This window comes from Ailuropoda melanoleuca, chromosome 20 (genome assembly GCF_002007445.2).
Source record: "Ailuropoda melanoleuca isolate Jingjing chromosome 20, ASM200744v2, whole genome shotgun sequence".
Taxonomy (NCBI): Eukaryota; Metazoa; Chordata; class Mammalia; order Carnivora; family Ursidae; genus Ailuropoda; species Ailuropoda melanoleuca.
The window spans coordinates 29,378,347-29,399,662 of record NC_048237.1 but is presented as its reverse complement, the minus strand read 5'-3'; the positions used below and the strand labels follow the sequence as shown (position 1 = coordinate 29,399,662).

Here is a 21,316-nt window from a genome sequence, read left to right as displayed (position 1 = left end):
CCTAAAACAAATACAGCAGAATCCTCGCCCTAAGATGCTTACCGTTTCTGGGGCTCATACAGTGTGAGCATGCTCCCAGGATGGGGAGCTGTGGGAACACAGCCTCTGTGTGTGTGTGTGTGTGTGTGTGTGTGTGTGTGTGTGTGTGTCCTTTTTCTCTGCCAGGTCCCAGGGAAGAATTCAGCTTCACAGTTCGGGAGTTAGTTGTAAAAAGGACAGTGAATAAAAGCATGTGGAAACATTTTCAGTATTAAAGATCAATGTTGAAAAGTCTGCCTCAGCGACGATTCTAATCTTCCCTTTTCCTTTCCACCAGACATCTTGAGAAGTCTCTACTTCCTTCCCTGATGGCCTTCTCACCCATTCACCCTCCTTGGTTCATGGGTTTTGCTCTGTCCCTCCATTCTCCTGGTGACCCTCCTGACCGTGGCTACCAGTGACCTGCTGGTGGCCGATTCCAGGGGGCAGTGTTCAGTCCTCATTGTATGGGACACATCCATACCCCTGATGGGATTCCCTCTTCAGACACTCTCTCTGACCCTCAGGGTGGCTCAGCCTTTGGCATTGTCCCTCCATCTTCTGGTGCTCCTCGTGGTCTCTCCTCAGCTCCTACCACTCAACACACACTTCTGGGGAAACCAGCTTCCATTTACACACAGATGACCCACGATGAGTCTTTCGAACCCTGTGGACTCTAGCCACTGGCCACTAATTTACATTTTCCACCTCGGTGTCCCATAGGCACCTCAGACAATCTGTCCAGTTCAACTCCACTTCTCCCACCCTGGCAACTCCTCCTATGTTTTCTGTTTCCAAATGGCATGGCACCCAGGCTGATGCCTGGACTCCCGCTAAATGACCACTCTTGTCCCTCTCCACCCTCACAGCCCCCGCCTTTGCTCAAGGGCCTGCCAAGGCTGGCTTTAGGCTCCTAAGGAGTCTCCAGGCACTGCCGGCCCCTGCAAGGCTCCCTCCTCCTCACCGCTGCAGAGCGCTGTGTTTCATCCTAGGAAATCCCCCCACCTGCCTCGGTGATAGGGCTGACCACAGGGGATTGTGAGAACACCTCTATGTCTGTGTGATGTGTCTCTGTTGAAATGCGCATCCCAGGCTCCCCAAAGGCCGGAACCAGGTATTTCTGTATTACTCACGGTTAGTCTCCAGTGGACGGGGGTAAATCTAGTCCAAAGCAGCTGCTTAGTACGTATTCAGTCAGTGAGTGGAAGAGCTCTGGACCTAGAGCTTACTTGCAGCAACTACTGATTATGAACTAGCCACGGGCGGGGGCCCAGCTATCTCCTTAGAAATCTCTGGGTTCTATGTGAGGTAAGAATGCTGTAGGCGGGCAGGGGCCTGATGACAGCATTTCCAACAGCATAATCAGCTCGGGACACTGGGAATGCCAGAGAAAGGGCTGGCATGAGTCTGTGGCTGGTGGTCTAAGTGGTAACACAGTAGGGACAACTCCCTCCCTCAAAGAGCAGGAGGGCCCTGGCTTGTAGAGGACAGAGAACAGAGCCAAGGGGCTGAGTCCTCAGGGGATGCTGAGGATCCCCACCCCCAGGCCATCAGCTCCCGAAGGGATGAGCACACAGGTGTCTGAGCTCAGGTGTTCTGATGCAAGCTCAACGTGCTGGTCTGATAGAGACACAAGTCCTCTTCTCCAAAGATGTCAAAATAAACTCATTACCGCTTTTCTCTTGGCCATTAGCTGCCCTCAGACTTTGTATTACTTTTGTCACCTTTTTAACAATTCCCATTCCAGTGAGCCAGACAGAAGGTATTTTTGTGGAATTAATATTATTCTAGATGCAAAATGGCAATAGACTTCTCAAAGGCCAGACGGAAAGTCAGCGGCACGTCAAGGACACCTGTGCCACCTTGCTGCCCTTGTGTTTCCACCCTGAGTCAGCCCAAGGCCACAGGGAGTAGAGCAAACAGCAGTTCCATCTCTGTCTCTCAGGTCAGTGCGTTTCCGCAGTGACAGAGTTCCTCTGAATTCCCGAAGGATGCTCCAGAGATAAAGGGGGATGATCATTCTTTCCCCGTAATACTTAGCAATCTAGTCCTTAGGCAGAACATGTCCCGGGCTTTTGAACACAGGCGAAAACTGGCCTTTTGCATGGTCCCCAAAAGAGAATGTGTTCTTATATTAAAGATGGCAATAATCACTCAGACAAACAGCTTGGTAAATAAAATGGAATTAAGAAAAACAACAATAACCTCGGGTTCAGTTGGATAGGTCGCTTGTCATTTGTGATTCACTTTAATTAAGGGCAGGCCTTTCAGCACGGATGTGCATGTGAACAGCCGCTACCTGTCTATCTATCCCAAGGCTTTCGAGCCAACCTTCCTTATAAAGTTATATATGCATATCCTATAAATATATATTTATAGACTTTATGTTTTATGTGATATGCATTAAATGTAACTTTATAGATTCTGTGTAAAATTACATACACACATCTTTATATATCAGTTAAAAAAAACTCTCATTGCATTAAAATGTGTACACGCTCACAGAACTTGTGTTAGTCCCACCTAGCTCCATACTTTGCTCCCTTCCAAAGGCACCCTGGGATTACTAGAGGACATTACCCCTCAGGCTGTGCAGGCAACGCGTGCCTACGGAGCTTCTGGGCCACCAATCCCAACCGCCTCCCAACAGCAGTGTGTGCACGAGAATCCCAGCTTGGGGCAGAGGCAGTGCAGGAACAAGGAAGGCTTGCTCTCCTTTGCACCTTAGATGAAATCATAAAGTCACCAAGTTCTAAAAATGATATCAGTATGAGGGCAATGTCTGGATACAAAGATAGGAAGAGAGCCTGTTTAGGCAGCAAACAAAATGGGACAGGAGCAGCTGATAAGTGCTTATCAGCCAAATGATTTTGACTCCCTCTATTGAACCTGGAGTCTCCTGGGATGGCCAGTGGCAGGCTGCCTGGACCCAAGGAATAAGTACATGTCAGTGGTCAGGTTACACAGAATGTGGATAACCAGGAAACTTCACTTCAAAATCCTTTTTTTTTTTTTGTGCCTTTGGCAGGGAAACAAGGTGAAACACTCTCTAAGGTCTGCCACCTTCAGCTGGGACTTTGCCCATCATGGCAGCAGAGACATCCCCCTGCCCCCCCCCCCCCCCCCCCCCCCCCGCCCCGTGATCACTCACCCTTTCCAAAGACTTCAGGAGGTTTTGTCTTTCTTTGAGCTTCTGAATACTGATGACAATTTTGTGTCTTGCACCTTTGGTAACATTCTGTAATTAAATAAATGTTACATTTAAAAACATATTTTTAAGAATCAGTTTAGAGACTCCTGGAGGTTATTTAGTACTTTCCTGTCTTCTTAGTTCCTACATTTGTGGACTAGTAAATATCCCTTTGTCTCTCTTTTCAGTTCCCCTCTGTCATAAACCTCTCCTTACTAAATGTTCTAACTACATCTGGCTATACATTTGCCTGTGTCCTTTGGCTGTGACCTTTAGGAGAGAAAAGAGAGAGAGAGCGCGCTAGAACAGCCAATTACCCACCCAGCATGAAATTTCTTCACAGTCTTAAACGATCATTTTTAAGTTATACACTGCTCTTCTCCGTGTCCCACCCTGGCTGCTTGAAGGTTCCAACCCCATACAGTGCTTCATTGTTTTCTCAAACCTTCCCTAGGTTTTCCCGTCTCTGAAGTCTGATGTGGTTCTCACCAGGTCCATACAACACAGCGCAGTTGTGGGCAGTTTCCAGGTCATCTTTGGTCTCCATAAGGAAAACCCGAATAGAAAAGAGCCTAAAACTCTAGCTCAGTCATCACTTGAGCTAAATGATTAGGATTCGGTTAGGGTTGTGCACTTCGGTGAGCCTAAAGATTCAGTTCAACGCTTGTTGACTAGAGATACTGCCAAGTTCCAAACAGGAGGTCCTTTCTTAAGTCAGGGCTCTGAGACAGACTTCTGGGGACTTCTTGCAGCTATTCATAGAATTCCTCTTATAGAAGGAAAAGATGGGCACACCGGAGACATCTCCTTCAGAGATATTAACACGCAAGTGACAACTGAGCTCACTCTCTAAGATGAAGTGCTGGGGGCAGATTTCTGTTTAGCCTTGACTTTGGGTTCAAGTGAATTAAATTACTCTGAAAAGTTTGTGCTGGCCTCTGGCTTTGCCCTCCCTGTCAATTATGTCTTGTTTTTTCTCAAGTCAAATAACTGAGGACTTGGATTTTTTTTTTCCCCTCAACTCTGACCCAGACATAAAAAATGCTGTTAGAAGTAGTTCTCATCAATCCCTGGGATCTCAAGGAGCAATCAAGATCCAAAAAGCAGTAGGAGAAGTGTTAGGAAGTTGAAATTAGTGCTTTTCATTCTCCGAGAATGTGCGGTGACTTTGGGCCTTGTCTTGCATCTCAATACTGGTATTCAGCCAGGCCTGCAGAGGTTAACTGAGGGGACTGAAGATGCAATGGGAAACCAGCATCTGCTGGGAGGTATGAGTCCAGAGCAGTCCTGCCCCAAATGGTACAATCTCCTCTTCCTGCAAGGGAAATACTATTAGCCTGTTCAGACCATCAATTCTTTTAAATCATTGCACAAAGGAAACTGAGGTCAATTTGAAACATGCAAATGGCATTTTAAACAAGGGAAACAAAGACATCGGTCAGTTCTGTTTACTCGAGCACAGCATGGTAGGAAACATGCTTGGTTTTGGGGGTCTGTTGACCGGCCTAGCCTTTGGCATCCACACTTGGGGAAAGCTGCCTGAGAAGGAAGGGGGAACTTTGCTCTTTTATGGCACCCAGAAGGGAAATGAAACCTGAGACCTGGCGTAATCCCATTCTCTGTGACAGTCCCATGGGATGCAAAAGAGTTAGAAGAAAAACTGTTTTGCACAGCTTACTCCAATCTCAACTGAGTCCAATCTGAACACATTTTTGGAAAAATGTTGGGGAAGGTCTGAGGCATGACCTGGTGCTTCTACTCACTAACTATTAGAAGTTAGCTGATTTATAACTGGACTGGACAACAGACAACCAGCAAATCTGTCATTGTCCAAACCACCCCTAGTTGGACAGACGGAGGGAGGGGGCAGAGAAAACAAAGGCAGGGGCACAGACTCTTTGAGGCCTTGGTCAGATGTTCCCTCTAGGCCACCCCACCTTGAAGTTACAGCGTGCACCTAGCTATTACCTTTTTCATAATACTCTTTCTCACTGAGCCTTATTTGCCTTGCAGTTATCTGCTGGTCCCCCACCTCCTACTGGACGCTGAAGACAAGAACCCAGCCTTACTCACCATGTAATGCTGGCCAGCCCCTGGAGTTCCTAGGACAAGGCAAGCTACTGGGTGGGCATAGAGATGGGTCCAAACAAGGTCTGTCTGGGGCTGGAACTTCAGGTTCCGCCTGGGGTCCCTTTCTCAGGGAAGGGTCACCTGCAGCGCTTACCTGAGCCTCCAGCTGGCACTCAGTGAGGGCCATCATTTCCTCGTAGGTCATCTGGGAGAAAAGCGCGGCGTACTTGTGCAGGCGGAGGCTTTTTAACCAGGCTGGAACATCTGCGGTGCAAGATGCGCGAGAGATGGGCAGAGGAATTGAAAGGGAACAAGAAGAGATGACAAAAGATGTGGGAATAGAGAAAGGAAAGGAGGGTGATGGTCAGAGGGGAAAAAAAGAAGAAAAAAATCCTTTATGTTACTACTTGTTCAATTCCATTTTGGCAGCAAATTATGGACTTCGAAGTCTTGGTCTAGCCCTGACATTTCCACTGTCAGGCTCCCTTATTCTACTTTAGACTAGGGGTCGCTAACTTGGGGTCCACGGGCTGCAGGGCATACAGGAATCCCCTGTATGGGATTATATCCCAATTTGTGAATATATGGGTAGTTTTCTGGACAGAAGTCATCCATAGCTTCCATAAGATTCTCAAAGGAGTTCATGACCAAAAACATGGCAAGGAACCACTGCTTTGGCCAGACTACTTCATTACTGATTTGGAAAGAACTAATTTAGAACGTTAAAACTATGTATGATGAATCTTCCTCTCCAAGAATATTTCCCTCTAGGTTCAGTGTAGCTCTCCACATGCTGTTTCTGCCACTTCCACAGTAAGAGGTCACCCAGGTAACTGCAGTGGTCCATGGGTGGAGTTGCTGTCATTCCTAGCCTAATCTTTCTTCAGCCTTCCTGTGCCCCAACGGGAATAAGCACATCCTAGACTCCAAAACTATCACTCCAGCGTGTGGTGTGTGTGTGTGTGTGTGTGTGTGTGTGTGTGTGTGTCCCTGCCGACCATTTCTCCAAGCTACGGAATGTGTCTGGATGTGTATCAGACCTTTTCCCTGAATATCAACCACAAATATACCAGGACTGGAAAGGCCCAAAGACTGGCTAGATCATAGGATAATAGAATTTCCAAAGCATATCTGAAATAAGCCCACAGTTTGGATTCTAGAGTTGGGAAAATTAAATAGTAACTGTATCAAAATCTGTGAGAATTATGACCTTGCTAAATTCAACCAAAACAAAGCACTTGCCCCTGCTCTTTTAATTCAGAATTTTTGAGCTAATAGGATCTTTGAGAATTCTGTAGAATCACCTTCCCCCACCCTTCGCTCATTTTACAGATGGCAAAGTTAAATCATTGTCTAAGTCACGGAGCAAGTATGTGGTGAAATGGGGATTAGAACCAGACCTCCCGACTCCTGGCTTTTTCCTGCATTGTATCAACTTCTTGTAAGATGAGGACCAAACAGCCCATTAGTGGTAGGGCTAGGTAAACAATGACTTCGAGGTACTCTGACATGTTGAAGCTCTGAGTAAATGTTATTCATGTTTCCTATAAAGTATTATCCATTGCTAACCACGTTGATTACAAGATACTGTCTACCGCGCCAAGTGCTTTCTTCTGAGGCACCGACAAACACTCCAGAGTAAGTGGGAAACTTCCAATTTCCAATTTTGAAAGTACTTAACGGGGATCGATGAAAGAAACCTGGCCTACTCTGAAATCAGGCCTGGCCTCCCTGGGAAACCCAACCTAGGCTTATGGAATGTGGGTATTCGATCATCTCCCGAAATTCAAAGATTACAAGGGGAGGGTGGGCCTGGTGAGGTTACCTCTGAATCTGCAGCAATGTGAAGGCTGAAAAAGGGGACCCTCTAGAGAAACAGAATTGGCTATCCAATGCCATCTAAAGAACAAACTCAGTCATCTCAGGCAAGAAATCACTTGATTCTGTGCTCCGAGGCCCTTCATTCTACCGTGACAAGCAGAGAGCCCCTCTGGGACCATCAGTAACCACAAAGAGACAAGGCTTCCCCAGGTACATAGTACGAACCACTTCTACCCTTGACTCAAACTGCGGTTGCAGACGGTCCAGCCCCGCCAGCTCAGGCTCTGGCGCTTTCCCTCCTGTGACAGCCTGGATCCATTTTACCAGACTTTATTCTCCACCATGTTTTGCTGTTGTTGAAACAATGCTAATCCTTCTGCAGAGTGAGCAGCCAATAACTACAGCTCCAGCTTTGGGGCCAGTGACTTGTTCACACTTTGGCACCAGGTTCCATACTGGGAACTTACATCTTTGAAAAGCCCCAAGTTGCTGCTCGGAAGACTCCGTGATCATGATTCAGCAAAGTCGGGGTAACCCCACCGCACACTTGGGCACAGTTTGACACAGACAGTCTGGAGCGTCTCATGGGCCAGACTTCTCACCGGTGCCCTACAGTTTCATGATGCAAAAGCCACTCAGGTTAAAACAGACTCCCGAGCTACTAAATCATGTGGGTAGACTGGGTGTTTTATAAGCCAAAAGGACGATATGGCACTTTAAGAGTTGGGGAGAGTGGGGTGCAAATCTTGGCTCAGCAAGACTAGTACTAGCTCCTTTCTATAGAAGATTTGGACAACCAGCATTCCTTTTAGAGGGATGGAAGAGCCTGCCTTACCCATTTAGTGAAAATGTGGGCCATTGGGAGTTGTTTTCCTACAAAACGTTCCTACACAACTTCACAACATGGTGAGTTAGGCCTTCCCCAGAAGTTATTTCTGGATGTGTTCCTGGGCGATTAAGCTCCTCTTGGCCATGTGTTCCCTGAGGCAGGCACATGCTGACTCGGCTTGTACGGCAAGTATCTCCGTGCCTAGCTCGGTGCTGCATCCTTCCTCAAACGTGAACTGATGAACAAAGACGAGGGAATCCCAGTTCTTAAGAACATAGCCTACTAATCTTTTACCCCCTGGAGACAAGGCACCTTCTTTTGCCAGGGATTAAAACAAGACTCCATTAAAAGGGAAACAACCAGAGAAGTGAGCACCTGCACCATTTCACTCCTCCAAGCCAGGAATTCCAAAGACTGGGATGCTATTCTGTTAAGATGTTACCCAGAGATGAAGTCTAACTAAAAGTTCAGATCCTTTCCCATGGTCCAGGTGCCAGAGGGTTGGATGCAAAGCTGAGAACCACCTCAAAACCTCAGACATTGTTTCTTCATTCTGCAGAGCTGTGGCTGTGGTTGAAAGAAAAGACAAGCAGGGGTGTTTCTTGAAGGGGCTGATACGTGATTGGCGGCAAGCATGCCCCCTGGGCTCCCACCTCTGGCTGGCACACAGCCATTTAGCCTCAACTGGGCTGCTTCTGATGGACTTGCCAATGGAGGTCCCAGACTAGAAAGTCACTCTTTATGCAGTGTGAGAAAGATGAAGATGCTTTTGCTATATGCCAGTTTGACTTCCTTGCCAAGTGTAGGCATTCTGATATTTGCCCACTCAACACTTATTGAATGTTTACTATGGGGGCCGCTCTGGAAGCAGGAACAGTATATTCGCAAAGCACAGAGCCAAGAGAGCAGTTGGGGCCAAGCAAACAGTTGGGTGAGTGTTAGAGAATGGCTAGTAACAAGGTGGGGCACATAGGCAGGGGTCCGATGATGGAGACCTGTAATGCTGAAACAAGGAGGACAGACCTCGTCATTGGGTGATGAGGAACTGTTGAAATCTGAGCATCAGAAGCACAATCAGATGAAGATGTTAGAAAGATGATGGCTGTCAGTGTAAAGGTTGGACTGGAGGATGTGCAAGGGGAGGCCAGGAGATGAACTGAAGCCCTTGGAGATGGCCTGGAAGGGCAGTGGCGGGGAAAAGGATATGAATGGGTAGTATCTGAAGATCAGGGAAGAATAGGGAGTAAGTGTGAGACTGGTGGTTCTTCTGACTCAAGCTTGGTTAAGACAGAAAGTAGAGGGGAACTGCAGGTTTGGGGTGACAAGGGAGAGATGGTGAGCTCCAGTTCATGGTCAGTTGAGTATCACTGCCTTTGAGCCTTCTAGGTGGAGAAGTCAACCAGACAAGATCTCTGAAGAGAGGTCTGAGTGGAAGAACTTGTCAGCGGCACAAGGTGGTGGCTTTAAGCCATGGAAGTGGGTGAGATCTCTTAGGGAAAGAGTGTGGAGTGAGAACAGGGGTGAGCCAAGAGAGAGCCCTGGGAGCATGGGGTGTTTAGGCGAAGGCGTGGGAAGAGAAGCCCACAAAGAAAAATGGAAGGAGAAAGCTGAAGGGTAGGAGGTTTCTGGGAGAAAGCACCACCATCCATGTGCAGTGGGTCCCCATGCACAGTGTCTACCCCTTATGAAGCTCATTCTAGATCTTGCTGCAGTCCACAGTGGTTTATCTTCACATGGCCATTTTTGATAACAGTGCTACACTCATCTTTCATACGTTCTGTGTTTACCTGCTGGTCTTTACCAATGGGATTAATTTCCAGTTATGTTGCTTTCTATTTCCCTTTTACAGTTTGGACAAACAGCCACAGAGAGGCTTTGTGGTGCGTAGAGCAGCTCACACAGAAGCTGGGCTCCAATTAGAACCTGAGTTGCTTTTTTCAAATGTTTGCTGCTGGAATGGCTGCATATACCATTCAACAGGCCACACGTCAACTGCCTCACAGAGGCTCCACAAGAGTGAAAGATGGATCCAATACTACAGAAGGGCCCACTATGGGAGGCCTTGTAAGGGCAGGGAGTAGGCATCCCTGGAAGAGAGAAACATGAAGAGCCTTGGTTTCCACAAGCAGCCTCACCCGTGGTGGTCCTGGTACCTGCAGACAGAAGACCCCAGAGAGCCGGGCTACTCTCAGACAACTCTCTCTCTTCCCAAGATATGACTGCATCCTTGTTCTTTGACGGACAGAAGAGGGAACCAACTGCGGGGTAAGAAGAGACGAACTCTTCAGTGTTGAAGTGAGAGGGTAAAGCCTCCTTTCAAAAACAAAGCGGAAGTCTAGCAATGGCATCAATATTATGGAAGCCTGTCTGCTTTGGGCCAGAGCAGAAGGATCAGCCCAATGCTGCCCCAGCCTCTGAGCACCTTGGTCTCTGGTTCCTGGGAACTGTGAGTGAGCTCCTCAATCCTGGGAAGAGTCTGTGGTGGCCTCCTGGAGGGGTTCCTGTTGATGGGGAGCCCGTGTGGGTCTCATAAGGAACAGTTTGAGTAAAATACCCACTTGGACGCTTCGGATACAAACACAGGGACTGAATTTGTCAACGTTTCCGTGAGCTGTGACACTCATAAGTGGTGTTCTACACACAGTTTGCTTTGCGTTATTAAATTGCACTGGGTTCCATGTGGAAAGCTGCCCTCTGTGCGCCTGCCCAGTTCTTCATGCACCGCAGCCGAAGACCCGTGCCTGGTAAGGAATGGCACTTAAAAGACTCATGACCTTTAGCATTTGGGGCAATCCTGGAAACCTGCTTTTCAGACAAGGGGCCTCCGGCCTAGAGGGGGCACAATCTGAGCCCATGAGGGCCTATCCATGCAGGTTATATGCTGGCATTTGGGAATAAAGAACGTGAAGGGAATTCACTAACTCCTGGCCCTTAAGTTAGATGAATTCAAGACAGCATCTTGAAAGTCAACATTCAGAAAATGGGGCTTGTTCCTATAACAGCCGTGCTGAGAACGGTCCCAGCCACACTCCCACTCCATCACTCACACCCTTACAACCCAGAGAAATGCGGGATTCACAACCTTTCTCACAAAGGTTTCTCATGGGGTTCTTTGTCTTAAAAAGGATCACACTTCTCAATAATTTTTCTAATCGCATTCTAAGATGGGCAGAGAAGTTCAAAAGTTTACATTTCAAAAACAACTCAAAACCCCAAACTGGCTACTTCGGAACAGACAATGCATTTCCTTTGTTGTGGGGAAAAAGTTTACTTCAGTTTCATCTCAGATGCCCTAGAAAAGGCATTTTCACAAGCCTATTTTCACAGTCCCTGGTCCCCTCCACTCCTTAATTGCTAGGTTTCTGTCAAAGTGACTGGAACCACAGGTTTCTTTTGAACCTGTATGATGTCTGTATACAAACAACGTTAACAGTTTCAATTACCTTCACGATTTGTACTAACAGAACCGCCACACGTCGTAAATCAGCCCAGTCAACGTGCACTCCTAATGGTCAGGCTGAAGCTCGAATCCAGAGAAACAGCCCCCGACCTCTACCCCTCTCACACTGACAACTGCGATGAGAAAGTCATGGAGCTTCTCCCTCTTAGGAGTGAGAATCTGGAATGTAGTGCCCCCCACGAGCTTCCCCACAGGTAGGCAGAATGCTCACCTGTGCAGGTGGGGAGAGGAACCGTGGCTTAGGAAGGCTGGGCCAGGGAAGAAGATGGCACAGCCCCTTCGCTGGGTGTTCTACGGGTTTCCAGACCCACCATGCCCCACACTGGTCCCGAATCTGTTTCTTCTCCTCTATACTCTTTGCTATAGAGGACACCGGGGGCTATCCAGCTGTCTACGGTAGGAACCTGGGCATTGTCCTAGATTCCTCCGGCTCCTGCACTGTCTACTTTCAACTAGTGCACGTTCAATTCCGAGCTCTCTCGATTCCATCTCACGCGGACCACACCCACACATCCCTGGGAATCCATTCTCGCTGCTGCTTGCCCCGGTCCCACCTTCATTTCCTCCTCAGTTACCAAATAGCTCCCACCTCTCGGCTGGCTTCCCAAACCAGAATCCCCTGCGCCTCCTCCCTTCCTACGGGCCTCCCACACTTCCGCTAGGGTCCGATTTCTCATTAGCAAAGGTAAGCAGGTTGTTCTGCTGCTAAATGCCCTCGACAGCTTCTGTCAACATCAAATCTTTCAGAAAGCCTAGCGCCTGGCTTTCCCCTCTCCGGATTCTTTTCCCGGGTGCTACTGACACTCAAGCTACAGGAGGCACTCCGTCAATCTGTCTCATCACCATGCTCTCATGCATCCTTTCCCTCTGCACAGAATGCCCTTCCCTCACCTCACATATTTGGTTAACTTGTAATCAGACTCCAAGACTCAGGTGCAGGCCTCTCCTCCTCAGGAACTTCCCTGGACTTCTCTCCACTTTGCACCAGGGCCCTCCTTGGTGCCTACCCTGACCCAGGGCCAGTCTCCAAAGACAAGACATTTTCACAGTTGTGCACCTGCCTCAGGTGCTCATGTGACGGGACTCCCATGAGGCAGGTCCGATCTCTTTCTTCTCTGTCTCCCCACTGACTAGTCCAAAGTCTCTCTTAGCAGGTGCTTAAAAGCCAACTGACTTGATAAGGACTAACGTAAAACCTACTAACCCATCTTTCTTCCCTTCTCTCTGCTCCCACAGGACACAGCCACACCACTCGTCGATAGCCCTGGCCTTTTGAGAAGTCTTGGGTGTTGTGTCTATACATTATTTCTGAGGACGTGATGCTACTATGAGGGGCAGATGTATTTCCTCCACCAACGGACTTCTGGTCTTCTATGTTTTCTCTTCCTTCCAGGAAGTTATGGGAATGTCTTTTTTCCTCCTCTTGGCCACCTGGAGGCTTTGCATGAGAGAAAAGGTAAGAGATCACATTCCACTCATGGGATGCCGGAGGAAAGGAAGTTATTATAACTGAGGACCAACCCGGGAATCATGAATCTTTCCCCTGGGATAAGTCACAGTGATGTTTTTGCCAACAACAAGGACAATCGAATTTAGAAACCACAGTCAGCATATCTGGGCCAAAGACGTGTAGCCGGTAGCCTCCACAGGGCATGTTGAGGGGGAAACTCCCATATTCCTGTTGTTTCCCACTTCTGTTGGTTGATTTCTCTTTGAGTAGCTGATCCCATTCTTGCTTTAGCCTGAGATTAGTCTGAGATCCCTACCCCGAGGGACACCCAATCTGTGCTGTGGAGCTGACTTACATCTTCGGGATGGGTATTTACTATAAAAGGAAAAACAAAGTAAAGCAGGCAGATGATGTGAATCCTCTGAGAGCACAAGCTGGTCTACTTGGGAGAGAACTTTGTGACGATCCCTGGCAGGGTGCTGACCCCAAGACAAAAAAATGGCGAGATCGATGTCTGTGAAAAATTTATAAAGAAGAATGTGGGGTCGTGAGCTTTATTGCGCACTCTTGACCCAAGAGGCACATTCCTAAGGGACAATTCGTAGCCAAACCTGGCTAGTTTGTCCAGATGAAAAGGAAGGAATAGACGAACACAGTGTTTCAGCAAGGTATGCACAGCTATTGGCAAGGAAGATGAATTCACACTAAATTAAGCTCAATTATGGTGACTTTTATTCTCTCTCCAAGGTGCAGGGAAAGGGCTGACAGGCATCCTCTGGAGATTTGGAACTCCTCCAAATTCAACTATAGACTCCTTGTTGTTTCTGTAAACTAGGCTTTTAAAAAACTTTAGAAAAATAGCAATTCGCTGATGGCATCCCGAGGTGGACCAGAAAGTAGCCTAAAAGGGCTGATACTCCTGCCAAAGCACCTGGCCACACAGAAGAAAGAGATGGGGATCCGAGAGGAAGAGCTGGCTCTTTTCAGAAGCACTTCATTTGATTTCATATTTCATTTCTCAGGAAGTATGAATTAACTTGGAAACTTAAACCGGTGTCTGCTCTTGGACTTGGGAATCAAATGAGAAACTCTTGGGCTGGGCTTGGTGAGGGCTGCCTCTTGGGCGCTGTCCTGGGAGGCCACCCTGTATAGTCTTTGCTGATAGAGTTGAGCAGTAGCCTTCTGGAGAAGACATCTCCAGGCACGGCTGGGGGTGGCCTTCGGCCCCCAACATTCTGGGATGCTGCTGTTTCGGGTGTGGACGTTTCTACTGCTTGACCTATCAGCTGAACTGCAAATATACTTTTCCACAAATAGGATCTTTCGTTGTTTCTCACGCCTTCTTTCAAGTATGTTTTGCCCTTTAATTTGCTAAGATCCAATTCTTTGGGAGCAGGACAGTTTGAGAGGTCAGCAGGAGGTGGGCGTATATACAGGAAAGAGTCCTCTCTTTTATCCAGTCACCACACGTCTGCTTTCTGACCGTATCCCTTGGGCCTATGAAAAAAATCTTGGATGTAAGAGCTAATCTACGTCACTTTCTGACTGAAGAATCTCTGAGGAGAAAATTCTTATCAATTCTAAAGAAAAGAATAGAAGATGCTTACATAGGGGATATTCCCTGAACTTTGGGATATTTTGGCTTTTGTTCTAAAACAGCAATAAGAAATTTATTCAGTTTTTCTGTCATTCATTTTTCTTTAAAAACATGCTCTCGTTATTCTTTTCTCACCTCAAAATGACAGCACGTAATGAGCACACCTTTACCTACTTTGGGAGAATGTTGAAGGTGTACATTAAAGCTGAAAGAAAGAAAGGAAGAACGAATGAACGGACGGATGGAAGGAAGAAAAGTAAAAGGAAGAAAGGAAAGAAAGCAAACCTCTTATAACCAGACAGGACCAGCATTCCTCTCTGGGAGAGGTCTGTATCCCAGAGAACAGCCTTCCCGCAGGACCCTCCTTGCCCTTGAACACAAAAGCCAGCACCTCCTTCCCACAGTTATCAATTAGAACCTCACATACACGTTCTTGGAAACATGCCGCCCAGAGCAGTGGCCGGCCGTGTCCCCTCGGTCCCTCAGGTACTCGGGTGCCCCAGTGACAGGTGCCCTGCGGGCTTACTTAGAGCATGGCTGAGGCTCATCTGCTACCCATCACCTGGGGCTCAGCTGCTTGAGCACAAAACCATGTAGCATGAACTCAGAAATGAGTTTTGCTAGGTCTCCAAAATTATGACACATTCCCTCGAAAACTGTGAAAGAGAAAGAGGACACACATCCCCTCCATGCCAAAATGAGCCATTGTTTGTGCTATCTGTTAAACACCTTTAAAGACCCACTTGTATCAGCAGCAGAAAGCATCAAGACACATCCCACTCACTCTGGGCACTCACCATGGGATGGGGGTGGCATGGGGAGCATACGGGCCTGCCGCTGAGGGAGAGGAATATTCAAGGAATGCACCAGGGAAGCCACTTCCCGGCGGCCTCGTTCCCCTAACGGACAGGATCGCTGCATCAGCCTGGAGCTCTCGCACAACTGGCCCCTGGGTGGTCATGGGCGTCTTTCTGTGCCATGCTTCCATGGCGGGGAGGGGACTCGCCGGAGAGCCTCCTACGTCAACATGATCCTTCTCAAGGGAAAGGTAGGAGACAGCAAAACCTCAGGACTCTGGGTGCCAGCAAAGAGGGCCGCTCTCAGAGTCCCCTCGGTACTGTACTCCCAGAAGCAAGGCTAATCAGTGTCTCTCCATCTAAAATTGTTATTCCTGGGTCTCTGACGAGCATCCTTCCCTGAGGACTTCCCAGACTTTGAACAACTTGGCATCTAAAAATACAAAATGGGGGCGCCTGGGTGGCACAGCGGTTAAGCGTCTGCCTTCGGCTCAGGGCGTGATCCCGGCGTTATGGGATCGAGCCCCACATCAGGCTCCTCCGCTATGAGCCTGCTTCTTTCTCTCCCACTCCCCCTGCTTGTGTTCCCTCTCTCGCTGGCTGTCTCTATCTCTGTCAAATAAATAAATAAAATCTTAAAAAAAAAAAAAAAAAAAAGAAAAATACAAAATGCACATATCCTCTTTGAACCTATTACGGGTAATTTGGAAATCTCTACCTCCTGCTGAGTAGCTTAAGAAGAGGACAGATTTGCAGGGCAATGTACAAACATTTATTTATGCTGCACAAGGAGGCTTTTTCCACTTGTATGCAAATCTGTTATCAGGCTTAAAACACCGTCAGAGATTCTCAGTGGTATTTTGTTCGTGTCCCTTGAACAGATGCAGAGGAAAAGGTTTAAAAGTGTCTTTGGACATCAAAGGAAAAGGGAGAGAGAAAGGAAGCACGACTACAATTCTGCATTAAGAGAGACTTAAAAGAAAGATCCTGTGGTTTGTGTTGCTAAATTATTGATGGTTCCCTGGCCACGGCAACGAGGTAGAGGGCTGGAGTAGCTCAGCGCCTTTCCAAACAGGACAGGCGGAGCAATGTACGTGCACAGTAGATCCTATCACTGGTAGCGGTGACTCATTTATTTCCCTGCAAGTCACTGCATTGAAAAAAAAAAAAAAGAAAAGAAAAGAGTGCTGACCTCTCTTGCTTTGGTTCCTGCTTCCCAGGTTTTGGCAAGATACCCTGGAAGGGGAATAGGGAGCCCTTTCCACCATGGTCGACCCTGGAGCTCTGCAAGGGCTGGGTCAAATGCAGAAGGCTGGGGAGGGGGCTGGGCTCCTCTCTTGCTGACTACCTACCTCTCTCTTTACCCTTCTGGCTCCAAATAAAGGGACAGACTCTGTTCCCAGTGGTTTCTCGTTCAGTCACTCACCTTTCATACCACTACCTTCTTCTTGGAATGTGTTACGAGCAGTGTTCTGATCTTCTAAGTGTTCACTCCCACCACTTCCTGAAGAGGCTACACTGCTTTGTGGAGACAGGGGGGCATGATCGGATGGGAGGCACTGGGGTCCTCTAGCTCGTAAGTCCTCATGAGACATCCATCCATGTCCTAGAGGCTGGTTTGGCACATTCATGGGTGGGGTAAGGGACACAGATCGTTTCAAAGGGCTGTGGTGTGCCTGGCCTGAGAGAACTGGAAAAAAAAATAAAATGAAATAGGTTATTCCCCCCCCTTTAGCCTGGGCCACAGAGAACCCACAATACCTTTTAACCCTGAGAGATGTGGCTAACTATCTGACGACTCTATCCGTGGTCCCCGCAGGCTGAATGCAGGCCTGGCAGGGGCCTTCCCCTCAGGGGCCTAAAAAGGACGCTGTCTGGACCTCTTGGTGGGTTGGGTTTCCCCAAGGAGGTTAACCCTACAGTTTGCCCCCACATCTGGCCTTAGCCTTTGTGGGTCAGGATCTGGTTTTCATTCTAAATCTAGAAGTCAGGATCCGTGGCAGGAGGCCTATAAATCAGGTGAGACTCGACAGCCTGGCAAAGTGGCCATCTGCCAGGAGCGAAAAGAACATGTGCTGGACATTTTTTTTTTTTTTTTTGGAAACACACAGAACCCGACATTACCCATGCATTAGGGTGGACTCCTCGAAGGGCAGGCAGGCCGGTCGCTGTTTTTGCTGGACTGAACTAGAAGGTAGACTAGGCCTTGCAAGCAGGAAGCCGGGGAGGGGTGCGGGCTCAGCGAGGGCCGCAGTGCGAACACGGACCTCGGGGCCTGTACGGGACACGAGCAGCCATGTGTGAAAGGGCCGATTCTTTCCCTGGGCTTCCCAGGTTAATGCCAAACTTCACACTGAAGACACCGCCAGGTAACAGGGCCTTCATTGAGAAGCCGGAGGGGGCCTCCGCGGGCTGGGCCTGGTTTGCACGGGCGTGTTCAAGGCCTGGGCGCAGCCCCCGCTTTACACTTCTTTTCCAGAAAACGAGGAAAAAGCAACACAACTTCCCTAACTAGCCAAATTAAACTGAGGTCATTTGAGGGAGGGATTTCACCCAAATCAACACCGGGGGAGCCGACGTTACCCTGGGTTGGTTTTTCTGGGCATGTAAAGTGACACAACTTCACAAAATAAGTCTATTCATAACATTCTCTCAGCCCCACTTCCTGACAGGTCCGGGTTATTTTGACTGTGGCCGCGCTCACATGGAATCGAGCCACATGCATTTTTAAACGGTTTTCAGGGAAGCCATTGCGTTCCATCTGAGGCCGTGTCCCCCTACAGCGAGGCCTCTGCTCTCCCAGGCCCGGACAAGCACTTCTTTGCTGCTGGTAATCTGTGTTCTTTGGTAAGGCAGACCCGAGCCCGCAGCGTATGAAGTGCTGCTGTGTTAGACGCTTTTCTGCTGGGGCAGCGTCCACCCCATAAAGACCTGAGCAGCAGACTACCTTGCCCCCACTTCAAAGAGAAAGACCAGAGCCAAAAGGCTGGGTGTTTCCAGAAAGTGTATTTGGGGGCAGTGGTGGTGTGGGAAGGTAGCTTGTGGTCAGCTGGCATCGAGCAGGCCCTGAGAGCAATGGGGCTCACATCTCTGGTGTCGATGTTTCCTTCCATGTGGCTTCATGCGGCCAGAAGGGCAGCTTATAAAGGGGGACAGCCGGAAAGGCTAGAAGCTTCTTCATTAACAAAACAGGGAGGTAAAAAGGGAGCTGCTGAGTTTACCATTTGTAATCTGAGAGATTCCCACCTGAGGTAGATTCTATCAAAGGCAAGGAATTAATACTGGACTTTAAAAAAAATGCGAAGGGGACATTGTTTTAAAAGTTTTTTGACCCTAACAGGCTGACATAGCTTGCTTTTCCACTAAATAGACTAGGGAAGAAACTATTTAAAAAGCCTCCCTGGAAAATGCATTGCTACCTGGTTGGACTGGAATTAGCAAGAAAAAAAGGAAAAAAAAAAAGCAGAAGGAAAAAAAGTAAAAAAAAAGGAAGCAGCAGCAAAAATGAAGAGAGAAACCAACAGGAAGAAAAGCCAGACATCCAGAAAATCCATTTCATGCCTGTCTAAGTCTTTATATAAAATCGGGCAGACCCGTTGAGGGCTGCACCCAGTACTGGGATGGTCCAGCTTGGACAGCTCAGCTTTCTGGTACCTTGGCAACGGTTTCCGACTATCTGGTGAAGGCTCTGAATGGTGCCAGCAGGCGTGCCTCAAGTGGAAATGGGGGCTCCTCTTTGCAGCCAGGATTAGAGCGAGCCCCAAAGCCGTAAAAACAGGCCTTGCTAAAGAGAGACACACAGCTTTGAACTGACAGAACTCGTAGCACCTGGCTTGGTTAGAGGCGACAAATGAATCTGCAAGCGCGGGTGGGAACACCGCTAAGAGAGTCCCCATCTTTAGATGCTGAGAACAATGCCCCAAATACGTAGTCGTTGAATTCCATTTTTGGATGGAACCCATCTGCATCTTTCTACCTAAAGTCTTCCTAAACGCCACACTACCTCCCCATTGATGGGCATCCTCGGGGAGACTTGTCGACATCCAAGGAATCCACTGGGTACTGAGAACCTAACTTAATGGGACTTACAGGGATTTATTCATAGAAAATGGCACCCACGCCTTCATGTACTCCTGAGCCTGACTGACGTCACGGGGGATATGGCGTCCATTTGGCCTCTGCCTCTAATAAAAAAATCAATTATAGCTGGGGTGCCAGGGCCTTTTCCCAGTAACTTTCTATGGAAGCCCCCCCCCCATCTGTATCATAAAGACTCCCACAGCTGGCACAGAACAGCAAGGTCTCCTTCGGAGTCAACTTCCCGTAGCAACCAAGCAAAATGCCTCACACGAAGCTTCCAATTTGCAGAGAGGGCCATGCGTGCAGACCGAGGCAGGATGCCACACCTCAGTAAGAGCAGAGTCATGCTGGGCAAACGCCTTATTTCTCCAGAGAGAACCAAGGCCTGGACGCAAGACAGGCTCATCTTCCTGTGGGAAGGAGACAGAAGCAGGGGACAGGTGACCTGACCTGCCCAAAGTGCCATTCTGGGGTGAAGACAATTCCTCAGGTAGAGATACTAGGTAAGAGGCTTTGACCACAAAGCCAATTTTGACGTTCCTTCGTGTGCTGGAGTACTTTGTTCGGCACAAAGGGGCAGGGGAAATGATCAATGCCATGGGCAGAGTGCAGGAAAATAGGCCACACCGCTGTGACGTTAATGAGGTGGCCAGGGGTAGAGTGTTGATGGTTGTCCCCTCACTCCACTTTTTTTTCACCAAAAGAACTCATCTTAAGTAGTGATAAATAGAAGGAAAATGGATATTCAAGCAAAAGTAAGTACATAAATAAAATTCCTTTCCCCTGTGAGTAGGGAGGGAGAGCAGTGAAAACAGTCTTCTGTTAGCTGTCCCAGAATGACTCTAGCTAGAGGCAGAGCTTTAGAATGGTCCCCCTTGCTGACTGCTACGCAGCAGATGACAGCCAAGGCTTCATTCAGACTGAAGCTGCCCCCGGGTATATTCCAACACTGCAGGACTAAGTACACCTTGGGAGAAAAAAATCTCAATACAGATTAGAAATCGGCAGGTTCCAGCAGACCTGAAGTCCCGAATTTATATTGCATTTGTGACTTTATAATAGTGAGAGGGGAGGGACAGCGTGTTTCTGGGTGGATTCATTATATTGAAAATCCTACTAAAAATTACCCAGGGGAGCAAGGTTGTGCCTCTTTTGCTCTTAAAAAACTGAAGCTAAAACTTAATATAGTGTAATATTGCTTATTATTTTTAGAAGGAAATATAGGTTCAATATTGCTTATGTCTTCTTACAGGAAATTTCAGGAATGTCCACATATCCATGTATGTATGCGTACGTATGCCAATAGAATATTGTGATTTGGGGAGCATTTATAAATTCAAGTGAACCAAAAATAAATAACAAATACTGAATAAGTCCAGTTGAAATACGGAAAAAAAAACAGCTAAAAATAATCTTGCTACAGCAGGGGAGCCATGTGAGGTGAGTACAGAGGGTCTTATAATCTGGCAATAAACTGTCACACCATTCTTGTCCAGTCAACTTCTCTGACCTCATTTAAACTTATGATTTCTTTTTCATCTCGAAACATCTTTAATGAGATTCCTGTCAATGCCTTTTTAGAGGAAAATACGATACATGGCTCTGGGATCTGTTCTTTTAAGTATTTTCCTGAAAGCCTGGAAATCAGATTTCTTACCCCTTTCCTTTGCCCAAGCTTGACTTCAGCTCAATTTTTAGTTATTGAAATAGAATTCAGTGAAAGGCTTAGGTATAACCTAATTAGGTATAACCACTTTTTCTGCTTTCTAATGTGACAAATAATAGGGTTTTTAGAAAGAGGAAGTTTGGGGATACTGGCCCGATGAGCTCTTTGGTTCAACTGTCAGGTTAAGCATTATCCCTCACCGTCGAGGACAGACGGGATCCCTACAGGCGAACAGTCCAGAAAACCAAAGCCCCACTATCACTGAAACTTGATCCTAACCAACTTTAATGGAGAACTTTCCAAGACACATTGTATACTTTCCTTTCTCCTGAAACTTA

General features: G+C 47.7%; 1 protein-coding gene across 4 annotated transcripts in view; it reads right to left on the bottom strand.

Annotated features, from left to right (window-relative positions):
* Window positions 1-21,316, bottom strand: part of SAMD4A (sterile alpha motif domain containing 4A) — a 206,099-nt gene that overhangs the window by 36,079 nt on the left and 148,704 nt on the right. For 2 of the 4 annotated variants that reach the window (XM_034648600.1, XM_011225504.3), the window contains 3 exons: window positions 16,659-16,922; window positions 5,433-5,542; window positions 3,170-3,256 (listed from right to left, as the gene is read on the bottom strand). In XM_034648600.1, coding sequence (XP_034504491.1) covers window positions 3,170-3,256; window positions 5,433-5,542; window positions 16,659-16,922 — 461 coding nt within the window. Of the gene's footprint in view, window positions 1-3,169; window positions 3,257-5,432; window positions 5,543-12,592; window positions 12,728-16,658; window positions 16,923-21,316 lie in introns of those variants that run through there. The other 2 variants (XM_034648602.1, XM_034648601.1) reach the window with 2 other exon arrangements.